The sequence below is a fragment of the Aptenodytes forsteri genome, unplaced genomic scaffold (genome assembly GCF_000699145.1).
Source record: "Aptenodytes forsteri isolate BGI_AS27 unplaced genomic scaffold, ASM69914v1 Scaffold103, whole genome shotgun sequence".
Lineage (NCBI taxonomy): Eukaryota > Metazoa > Chordata > Aves > Sphenisciformes > Spheniscidae > Aptenodytes > Aptenodytes forsteri.
This window is the reverse complement of record NW_008796051.1, coordinates 549489-560908: the sequence shown is the minus strand read 5'-3', so window position 1 is coordinate 560908 and position 11420 is coordinate 549489. Positions and strand designations below refer to the sequence as shown.

The 11420-nt window shown below is 42.8% G+C and overlaps 1 protein-coding gene across 3 annotated transcripts in view; it reads right to left on the bottom strand.

The window, feature by feature from the left end:
• Positions 1 to 6582, bottom strand: part of PTGR1 (prostaglandin reductase 1) — a 17303-nt gene extending 10721 nt beyond the window's left edge. Inside the window, exons 1-5 of one of the 3 annotated variants that reach the window (XM_009286214.2) lie at positions 6509 to 6582; positions 5118 to 5224; positions 3113 to 3158; positions 2320 to 2379; positions 928 to 1095 (exon numbers count right to left, since the gene is read on the bottom strand). In XM_009286214.2, coding sequence (XP_009284489.1) covers positions 928 to 1095; positions 2320 to 2379; positions 3113 to 3158; positions 5118 to 5224; positions 6509 to 6528 — 401 coding nt within the window. In that variant the 5' untranslated portion in view covers positions 6529 to 6582. Of the gene's footprint in view, positions 1 to 927; positions 1096 to 2319; positions 2380 to 3112; positions 3159 to 5117; positions 5225 to 5905; positions 5968 to 6002; positions 6082 to 6508 lie in introns of those variants that run through there. The other 2 variants (XM_019473915.1, XM_009286215.2) reach the window with 2 other exon arrangements.
• Between the last annotated feature and the right edge of the window lie 4838 nt (positions 6583 to 11420).

Below are 11420 nucleotides of genomic sequence, written 5' to 3'. Positions count from 1 at the left end.
TGGGTGGTGAGCAATTGCATTGTGCATCACTTGCTTTGTATATTCTTTTATTATTATTGTTAATATTATTACTATTTTATTTTATTTCAATTATTAAACTGTTCTTATCTCAACCTCAAAAGTGAGAGTTTTCTCACTTTTACTCTTCCGATTCTCTCCCCCATCCCACCAGGGGGGGGTGAGCGAGCGGCTGTGTGGTGCTCAGTTGCCAGCTGAGGTTAAACCACGACAGTGAACTCAATTCATCTAGCAGCTGTCTGGAAAAACACTCATCTTGCCTGATGTAAAAATGAAATCTGAGAAGTTCTGCATCACACACAATGTTACAATCATTTTGAAAGCCCTCCATGTCAACAGGACTGACCAAGTCCTGATTTCCCATACAAACTACAGAGAAAGAGAGAAGAAATGTGGAAGATGACTGACAGACTGCAGTAGTGAATACAGATTCCGAAACACAGCAGCTCTGTCTGCTGCAGTGCAATTTAAAGGACCTCTATTTTGCTGCATGATATGACAGTTGTCTTTTGCCATTTTGGGGGCAATTCTGGAAATATGGTGATAGCAGAAGAGCCCAATCAGCAAAAGCAGAGTAGTCCAGGTGCCAGTGAAGTTTGAATCTTTCCACTGACGTTAATTCAGATTGAACTGGATTCTTTCCAGTCCCTCCTGGATCCTCTTCCTACTTCATGATAACTCAAGGAGATGCACCATAATCTCCAAGGCAAATCTCCTCTGATCTAGAGGATGGGCCAAACTTCAGGCCCTCTACAGGATAAGGGCATCCAGAAGCACACATGTTTTTTACCAGAGTGAGCAGACAACATACTGGTAGAACAAGATGAGGGAAAAAGGTCATACAGATAGGCAGAAACATTCTGCACAACAAAATCCGGGGGATAGCTGCCTTTGGATCTCGAAACTCACCCTGGCATGCCAACCGTCCCAAGAGCCAGAGATTTGGGGAGTGATTCTGGCCAACTGGAAGGAAGGAGTTGTAGGTCTTTCCCATCAGAGATGAAATGAGTTCTCCAGCCACTTCTAGCCACGACAAAGGCCCCCACTGTGAAAGCAGGATTCTTGCTTTCTACAATCCTGTTTAAAAGAAGGGAAAAAAAAAAAAATACCCTGTCAGAGACAAATCATTACTGGTTCTTCCCTCCTTTATTCCTGTTGCCCTGTGATGCAGGAGAAAAATATTTCACATCAGGACATTTAGCCCATGCCTGCTGATGCTGTAGGCTTCTGATGTCTTTCCTGAAATGTCTACAACCTCTCATCACCAGGGGGATACTGGGCAACATGATTCTAGACTCAGCCCTGCCCACAACAAATCCAATGTTCCCACATAGATGCCAACTTTTTTTTTGAGTAGCACCAGTCTGGTATGAATTCAGACTAGGCTAATGTGAGTTAGAAGGCAGGAAAGAGGATGCCGGGATGAAAGGGTGGAAAAGCAAGAAGTCTCAGATAGGCTGTAACAAGCAGTTCCATTCTCAGACAACCTGCACCTCATTTAAAGGCTGAAGATCCTGAAGATGGAGCCTCTTGGGGTAACAAAACCAGATAGAAAGCAGTATCTAGCAACAGGGAGAAGTTCATACTTGCGGTGTCTCTATGCCAAATGAAAATTCAACTTTGTTAGTCCAATAGGAAAACTACGTTGGGAAGGGGTAGGTAAGCAGCTTTGAAATATTGGAAACAGTTGGCCTTCTGTTCAGCAGGCTTGGTTGTTAATTTATCCCAGCCCTCAGTGTTCCTGCAGAGAAACACAAGAGTCAAAGGCCACAGATGTTCCTGGGCAGTAAATTAGAGGCAGCACAGCAGGAACAAGCTGACAAAGGGAAACATCTGTGTAGCTAAATTACCACAAGCTTGGGAAAGGATGGATTTAAGGTTAGATAATCCTCTGTCTAGAGCTGTATCTTAGGTGATGCTGAGGTATTTTCAGCTGGAGTACATAGCATGCATGGTTTCAGGCATGCAATTACTAGCACAGCAGATTTTAAAATGTGAAGTTGACACTTACAGCAAATACAATGGTCAGTCCTTCATATCTCTGCTTGTAAAAATTTCCTTTGAAAACATTATCACCAGAAATAACATATAGATTGTATCAGAGGCCTAAATGCTCTCCAAGAAGGCAAAAGAGGATCTTAGAGGAAAAACACATTCCAACCAATTACAGATAAGAATACAGTTGCAGAAGTATGTAGACTCATGTCCAGAACACGTAATGCAGGCTGCAGATGTCTCAAACATCAGTACATTCCTTCGAGATCTGCCATGTGTATGGATAACAAGAACTGAAGATCTTACCTGGCAACCTGTGTGCCTATCATTATGTCCCCTTCCTTCATGTCCCTTCGACTGTAAGGTCTGTAACGCAGGCAGAGAGATGGCTTACTGTAAGCAACTTTAATGATATTCCAGATATGCTATGAAGCAGTAGCTACTGTGTGACCCAGAAAGAGAGCATAAGCAGTGATGTTGACAGATCACAAAGAGCTTGTCATTGTAATGACATAACTGGATGTTTTCCATAGCCAGCTACTTGAGCATCCCATCTTGACTGAACACTGGGCTAGAGTGTTGGGGACACAACAGCATTAATCTTCCCAGCATGGTCCACCGCTACAAGAAGGCTGAGACTCCAAAGAACTATCTCTGACACTAGAGTCCACCAGACTTCTTCAAACTACCCAGTCTCCCTGTGCTTGGACTACCACCTATTAACATGGGCATATCAGCAATTTCCTACTTAGAATATGTGTCCTTAAGTACAAGGTTGCTAAGATAAGTGAAGCAGCTACTGCAACAGGGCTCCAGTCTTATTTGAGCCCATTGCATTCCAGTGGAAGAGACATGACAAGGAAAAACAGCAGAGTCCAAGAAAAGTCTAGGGCTGCAGCATCATTATCCTAATGTCTGGCTAAATCTGGCACAGCTCTATATTGGGAGTCTTGTAATTTACACGTTTTATAAAAAGCAGACAAAGGCATCTGGAACTCTGGCAACAGGGGATGCTCCCAGTACATGTTCCTTTGAGGTTTAAGTAGGAGACCAAATGATGTATCTTAGCCAGCAATTTAAAAAGAAGAAAAAGATATACCTCATGTAAGGATCAACACTGAGAAACACTGATTCAAGCAGCAACAAAAGACAAAGCAAATTCCCGGGCATTAGCAGGCAGTAAAGCATAGTTTCCACAAGTCAGTCTTTCAACAAAAGCTATAGGAATTCCTGACGGCTCAAAACCCCCATATCCCATTATCCTTTAGGGAAAAACTACCAGAAACAATGACTACATCTATTAGCTTTTTCTGGATTATCGCTGTGCTGTTGCAAAAGACACTTTCTGTAGTGTCTCTTTAGCAGGCTAGCTTCTTTTCAATTCTGTTTTCCTTTACCTGCCTCCTCTCTCTATAGGAGGCTCAAGAGGTCAGACCCCCTAAGAAAAACACTAACTTACTTTCGACCCAGATATAAAATGCCTTCCCATGATTCAACCAGCAGAGGGTAGTAAGAAACCTTGGCACAGGTCAAATATAAACACTGCTTTGCTGCCTTAAACAGAAAGCATTAGGCTATCTTTTCTAGGTAGCCTAATCCACCTTGCTGTCTCTAAGGCCACTAGTTCTTGTGAAATATACTGTTAAACAAATTTTAATTTAAATTCTCATTCACACAGCAGTTTTAGCTGTTCATCTCCACCTAATAATACTTTTCATTGCCTATGCTGCAATGGTCTAGCTAGTACAAGCTAGAAATATACTCAGATACAAATATTTTCCCATTACTCAGAGTGAGCAGGAAGAATAGTCAAGGCCATGTAACATCACAAGAAAGGCTGTCTCCTTTAAAAGTGTTAGTCCAGTATGAAGTTATGCCTCTTGCTGTAGGGATTAAAATGGGAAGGAAGAAATGACTCCATGTTCTTAAATACCCACAGGCATGAAATTTTTAAGTGTGTCTGAATGCTATAGAAGTACAGGTGCTATGAAAACACTTGAATGTATGTGTAAGAAGAAATCACCTTTAAAACCTTTAAGTTGTAAACATAACTAGTACTTTAATGCAATTTCTTTGGGGCACCTTCTAAACTGGAGTAAATTTTGTAAAGGACAAGTGGCGGGGTGAGGTTCAAGACAACATGGTACGGATGTCCATGTGAAGCCATAAATGGCTTCTTTTATAATTCTTTTATCAACAGCTCTTGCACAGAGTAAGTTATCATATTCCCTACCCTTTTTAAAATGGAGAAACACAGAAATAAAACCTGTGCATTTTTTTCTCTTTTTATTCACTCTCTTGCTGTCACAACAGGTCAAATATAACAGATTAGCACTGGCAAAAAAACAGATGTTGAATGCAGACAGAAGTCTTGCCTCGTTGCTTCTTAAAATGAAAGACCGGCCCTCATTGACTCCAGCCCCAAGGCCTCCCAGCTGCAGGCTCACTCCCAACCCAGTCACTCTGCTCTCCCCCAGCACTATCCTCAATACCTTCCCTATCAGCATGAAAAAAATCCAGTGAAAACCTACTCCCAGAGGCTACCATCTTCTCCAGCTTTCTCCAAAGGATTTTGCAAAATAAAGTAGATTAAAACCTTTCACCAGTAAAGCATGTTTGGGTTTTACTACAGTTATCTCATTGGCTCTGTGTCACGGCTGAGTTCTCTCTTTCTAAATTAAACGAATTCTGTTTCCTTGCGGCTGTGGGTTTTGAAGGCATATCACTTCAGCAATTTTCTCCAGTAAGCTTAATTTGCAAACACATTCAAATGCCTTTGCCATCAGGCACCGTGTGTAATTAGGCAGTGTGAGACTGAGAGGCATGTTGCAGCCGCTGTATGCTAGAGTTAGAAAAGCTCAGTTACTGTTTCTAAGGGTATTATCAGAAGGCAGCATGACTTAAACCCCACCAAACCCATCAGCATACATGTTCTTGAGCAATCACCCTTCTCTGCTAAGGCGCATGGCTTGCCACAAGCCGTGCCAACCCATTTTTGAAAATCCAAGCCAGAGAAACATACAAGCAGTTCTACAGATACACAGCCATTCGTCAGCAACCAGACAACCTCCGGAAAAAATAAGAAGAGGTGGCACTGCACTTACCTCCATCCTTTAGGTTTGGCAGCTCTATCTTTTTCAGGTCAAAGTCGCTGGTTTTGGGGAAACCCTCAAAATGCTTCTTCAGAACCCACACCTTGGCAGTCACCATCCTGCACAACAAACAGCACGGCCAAAGATCGCCTGTCAAAGAGATGCCCAATGGTGCTGGGCTTGCTCATGGGGGCTGCTTTAGACTTTACGAAGCGGAAATGTATCCTGATAACGTGCTGTCACACAAGACAGCTTCTACTTGCATCCTGTAGCAATACTGCCGGATCAAGAAAATGTTTGAAAAGCCCCCTCATTGCCTAAGCAACCCAGAGCTTCCTGCGACCTGCTGGACCTCCCTGCCTGCTGTCAGCAAACCCTGGTGTGGGAAATCAGCCCCAGCAGGATGTACGGCTCCACTCTAATGAAATTGAAGAGGGAAAATCTACTAGTTTAAGGAGAAAAAAAATCCTGGAAGGAAGAAAAATAAAACACTTAAACTCACTCTTTTGCCCTGATTACATGGGGTGAGTACTGAACCTAAACTTTTACAAGCTTGAACAAAAGTGCAAGTGAGAAATACAAAGGTAAGAAAGACCTCTTTCCGTGACACCCTGTATGTTGAAAGAAAACACTTCTCCAGTTGCCAAGCTCAGGACTTGGAACTGGGAGCACGTTGTCACCAGTATTTTCCATACAAGATGGAAACCAACAAATGACTTGCATTTGTTTCACCCTCACAGCCCCTTTTTCCTTCCTATAAGCAAGCGTATCAACAAGGGCAAAGAAAGAGAAGTTTATACTTACAGCAGGTAGGTAGAAAACTGTCTTCTACTGACAAGGCCAGTCAATAACCTTCTGCACCTGACTCGGTGGCTGGACTCCTTCAGTAACACACACCTCCTAATAGGTGAAGACATCTGCTTTTATCAACTGAGCAGGTACCGCCTGCAGCCCACTTCCCCAGGAGCAAGTGCAAATCCTCAGAAAACCTGGCACAGGGCACACTCAACGTGATTCACCTTTCTCCTATTAAGATTTGACATCATCCTTACAGACTGCTCCAATTCAGTGCCCAGCCAGTTGCACAGGAATGTTCTGCAATATGCCAAGCTAAACACACAAAACCCATGGTCCTAGAAACCACAAAATACTGCAGTCTGGAGACTGAGACTATCCCCCAGAGCAGGAGTTTCTTCAAACCACATTTTACCAGTCCAGCCCTAAAACTCTTAAGAGTTCTGCCACTGAGGAAAAAATATCTAATTAAAAATGAATATAAAATTCATCATTCAATCCATCGGTTAACATAGCGAATGATCCATACGTACGCCACTACCACAAGGGAACACTATCATGACATTTACATAGTGAGATGCCTGCAGGATCTCAAAGGACATCCGTACCCATGTGTGTGCTCTGACATCTTCACTGTTTCCAGTGCACGCACCAAAGGATCAGAGCTTGTGTGGCTACGCGTCTGCATGCTGAGATCTCTGTTCATTGCAGAGCCACCTTAAGAAACAGTAGCAAGCTTTGGCATTTTGCCTCGACTGTGTTGCAATGAGGCATGTGGCATGGGAGAAAACTTTGTCCAGGGACTATCTGTCTTCAGCTTTTATTTTTCTTGTGAAAATATTCAAGTAGAATATGAGGGTGGAAAGTGTAAAGAGACCAATATGTAGTGGCATGTTTAACTACAAAACACCTGAAGGCAAAAGTACTAATTAGGAACAGAGACCTGAGAAAATAAACAAAACTTTTTAAAGACACACAAGCAAGGACCAGGGAGAACAGGGCAAGCTCTCCATTATTTAGATAAAAGCAAAAGCCACCAGACCCCATAAACTCATCAGCACGCAGCAACTTTCTGTGATGAACCAGGGATATTCCTAGTTCCTCACATTAGGAGCGTGTGCTGGGGAAATCACCTATATCGGGACACGTATCATCAAGCTCACAGTCAAAGCATCCCGCATTCCTTAAGTGAGCAGCCAAAACCAGCATTCCTCACATCCCACATACAATCACAAGAACCAACGTCACAGAAAAGTTATGTGCAGCGATTGCCATCTGACTTACAAATGTTTTTTCTTAAAAAAAAAAAAAAAAGCACTCCCCTGGCATTTCTATCCGCTGCTGCATTTGCTTTGGTATTAACCGTGCTTATCTGTACTTTTCAGTAACAAAAGATATTGCGACACTGCAGCAACAACAAAGCAAACTCAGCAAAGGGGCTTACAAGAGCAAAAGGTGAGTTCAGAGTAACACAAAACTGATCCCGCTCACTCGCTTACACCCACAAAGGGTGCTTTTGTCACAGCAGCGTGTCCTACGTTCAGGTGTTGTCCCACAAGCGGGGTCCGGTACCCGGGGTACAATAAGCCAATCTTACACACAGAGCCGAGATATTTATTTATCTGAAGTTTGCACAAAGCTGGGTGCCAGGTGGTAATTCCACAAAGGTAGCACACCACACAAAAGAACTACAGCGTATTTATATTGTTACATGATTAGCAAAAAACCCGCCTAAGTTCGTGCTCGCTGGTTAGTTATGTTCAAATTAGCCTCGCTTGCCACGTAAATTAGCACGCATGCTCCTTGCGGGCGTGGGGGGACAAGTCTCTCCAGTCTTGCATTGAGTCGGTGGTCGCGATCTCCCCCTGCCGCCTTTACCTTTCCCCTAGTTACCGCAGTTTTTTGCTGACTTCTTGTTTCTTTGGCAATCATCTAGCCTCTGACGCCTTCTAGGGCAGGATGTTCCCCTTTTATCAGTCGTCTTCTTCAAGGGCGCAGTCGTCGTAAGGCGTGCATTGTTTATACAAGGTAATCAGGCCAGTGCAATGAAGACTACAGTCTAGGTATTAACCCAAACATATGGCCGCACAGACACAGGTACTCAAGTGCTCCAGCCAGGAATGACTGGGGACGAGGGATGCTGGCTAGGTTGGCAGCCACGCGCTGATGTGCCGTTTCTACCCCAGGGAGCCAACAGTGGTTCAGAAATGCTTTGTCTCCCACCCTGTCCCACCTCCGTGAGTCATCAGTATTGACTCCCTGCTTTTTGTCTCTTTTGTCTGCATGCCTCAAGGCTCCAGCCCTGTTCTTTACATTCTCACCATCATCTCTTAATAGCTTGGTTCTTCACTTTAGTCTGAGTACAGGAACACGCTGCCCCTTGGTTTAGGCTGTCCTTTGTTTTCCCTACCTGGTCCTCTAAGAAGCTGCACAAAGATGTGCTGTAATCCTGACGATCTGCAAATCTAGGTGCCATCAGTATTGGCCATTTCTCCCTCTCTTCTGCTGTTCCTTCTGGTGCTTCCACACTCAGACCTCCCATTCACACCAATATTCATATTCCTATCAAAAATTTCTACTTTTTGTGATACACAGATTTTTCAGCAGAGCAATGATCCCTCCTACAAACAATACTGAAAGGTTAATTTCACTGCACCATTTTTATTACATTTAGGCCTAACTTTGGGAACAGGACAAATTTTCTGCTGACCACTTCTCACCTTCTATTGAAATCACATTGTTGTAAATAGTTGCGAGATAAACGGCTGGATTAATCAAGCATAGGTCAAGCATACAAGCCCTAAGCTAACAATCACATCGTGAGATAGATAAGAAATAGCAGAAACCAGACAAGGACAACCAGAACTGTAACAAAGGGCAGGGATGAGCCAATTTGTGACCATGTAAGGAAAAGTTCACCTCCTGCAGAGACCACCAGAGACCACTAGAAACCATCCGAGACCCCTGTAGAATCTCCTAAAGGACTCAAAACGCATGCGTGAAAGACTATGCAGATATTATAATTAGTTCTGAGAAATGGAATGAATATGTATGATTATTCCAAGAAATGTGATGCATACATATATCGAAGAACCATATAAGGGATGGTTGATGCAACATATGGTGTGCATGCTAGGTGGAGAGATCCCCCATGCACCCAGTGCTAAATAAACAATGCCTGCTCTTTAATACACCCAGTGTTAAGGAGTTTCATTCCCGATTTTCAGTGACAACATTATTATAGCCACTTCAAGGCCAGGGGTGCTTTCTGTGGGCTGTAAAACAAAAAGCCCCAAACCAAACAGAAAACAGAACACAAACACACACTTGATGAATGGATTCACAAACCAATTTCCAGGTTAACAAACCAAGATTATTTTGTATGTTTAGATATAAAATCATAAGAACTGGTAGGCACTACATTGCTTAAGCGTATTAAAGAACTCTAAAGCGTAAACAGCAGTGATGCAACATTGCTGGGGTCCAGTAAAAGCATTACTGGACTAAGCATGTGATAGCTGCCATCGCAGCTCCAAGAGCAGTAACCATCGTGGTGTAAAACTACTTTGTTGTCAGTGTCAGTGGGTTTGAATAATACATTTCTTTTATGTGTTTTCTGTATAAAGTGTTTCATAGACCCTTACAATCATTACAGGCAGCTATGATAAAAACTTGAGAAAAGACAGTCCATGAAGGTAATAAAAACTCTTTGAAAAATAATTCACTTATAGCAAATCCCAGGAAAAAATTAAGGTGATGCATTTCTACCTGATATTCTTACAAAAGAACCATTAAAGCTTTTACTGAAATTGAAGTCCAAGACAGCATTTATTCTGATGTCCTTCAAACCCTCCTTGTCCTCTGGTCTAGCCCATCAAGCTAGCAAAGAATAAAGTTTTACATTGATCTCTATCAACTTTTTCCATAAAATCAGACACCTAGGAAAGAAGTAATGGATTGGGGAATCTCAGCTTTCTGCACTAACAATATACGTAAGAAAGCAAAGATCCAATCTGTGTTCAGACACTGCAGTTGGTGCAAACTGTAGCAGAGCTGCAAGCAAAGCACCTTCACACAGGTTATCACAACTCAATCCCCAAAATCAGCGCAGGAAAGAAGGTTCTCAATTCAGAGGAAAATGGGAGAGAAGGAGGAAGAGGTGAAAACTAGGATCCCATAGTAGATACTAGGAACTGGAAAAGAAGGTCAGGAATAAAAGAGAGGACAGACAAGTCCGAGAAAATTGAAAGAGTTTGACTGCAGGCTGAGGAGCTGGTGGCGATACCTGAAATCTGGGAATCTTGATGTTAAAGTAAAAGAGTAGTAAAGCTCTCCAGGGAGCATGAGTCAAACCAGCAAAGTTTACTTTCCTTAAGTAACCCCAACTAACATTCATATCTTGTGTGGTATGGTTTCCTAGCCTGGGCTTGCCCAAATCTAACCTTGAGGACAAAATCGTCTTAGAAGCCTGCCAGTTACAAGTAAGTTCAATTCAAATTTGGGGTTAGCTTAACAGTTCATCTTGCTGCCAGTCACAATTAATTTGCAGATATGCCTGTGGTACTTGTTTCCTTTTATCTCCATTCTGAAGCAGGAACAGCTATGCTCCCAGCTACACTGGAAGAAAAGGGTATGATTAAAAGCTAAGTAACGTAGTGTATCTCTCAGACATAATTAATTTGTAGATCAGGGCTAAGGAAAAAAACACCGATCACCACAACAGCAAAGTTGTTCAGGAAACCATCATCTCATCTAGTCCCTTCCTCCAGATCAATAAAGGCCTGTAGTGCACGTAAAAAATATGCTGGGGAAGACAGTCTTGGTTATTCCTGCCTTCCGTGGGATTGCTTTTGCTCAAGGACCTGGATGCACTTGGTGGATAATGAGGAAGGATGGGGAAGTCCGATGTGTACCTCAAGGGGATTTGATTTTGGGTGAGAATAGCCAATGATTTGAACTGTATGATGTTAATCGCTACATAATATTATACATCGTATCAATAGTATTACAATAAGAATCACCCAGATTAATGAAGAATGAACCTTGATGAAACTGAGCAATGTTCCAGTGATGATGGAACCAGAACTGACTTCAACATGAAACAATCCAACGCCGCATACCATCTTTCCTGCCCTGAAGGACTGTTATGACAGATGGAGCCCAAAGTCATGGACTACATGAACCCAACAAACGTTTTATAGGGATGGCCCATAGACTAAGGGAATGATATCTGTGTGTATACATATCAAAAGACAGGAAAAGGGGTGGTGATTAATGGGAATGTATTGGAAATGGGGGACCTGGGCATGATGTAGATGATACAGAGTAAGGGGTGGATACTGTCCTGGTTAATCTGTTATTATCTCAAACCTTTTGAGTCCCACATTGGGCACCAAAAAGGACTGTTATGGTTTAACCTCAGCCGGCAACTGAGCATCACACAGCCACTCACTCACTCTTCCCCCCCCCCCCCGGGGGGGGGGGGGGGGGGAGAAAACAAAAAAAGGGGAAAACAAGGAG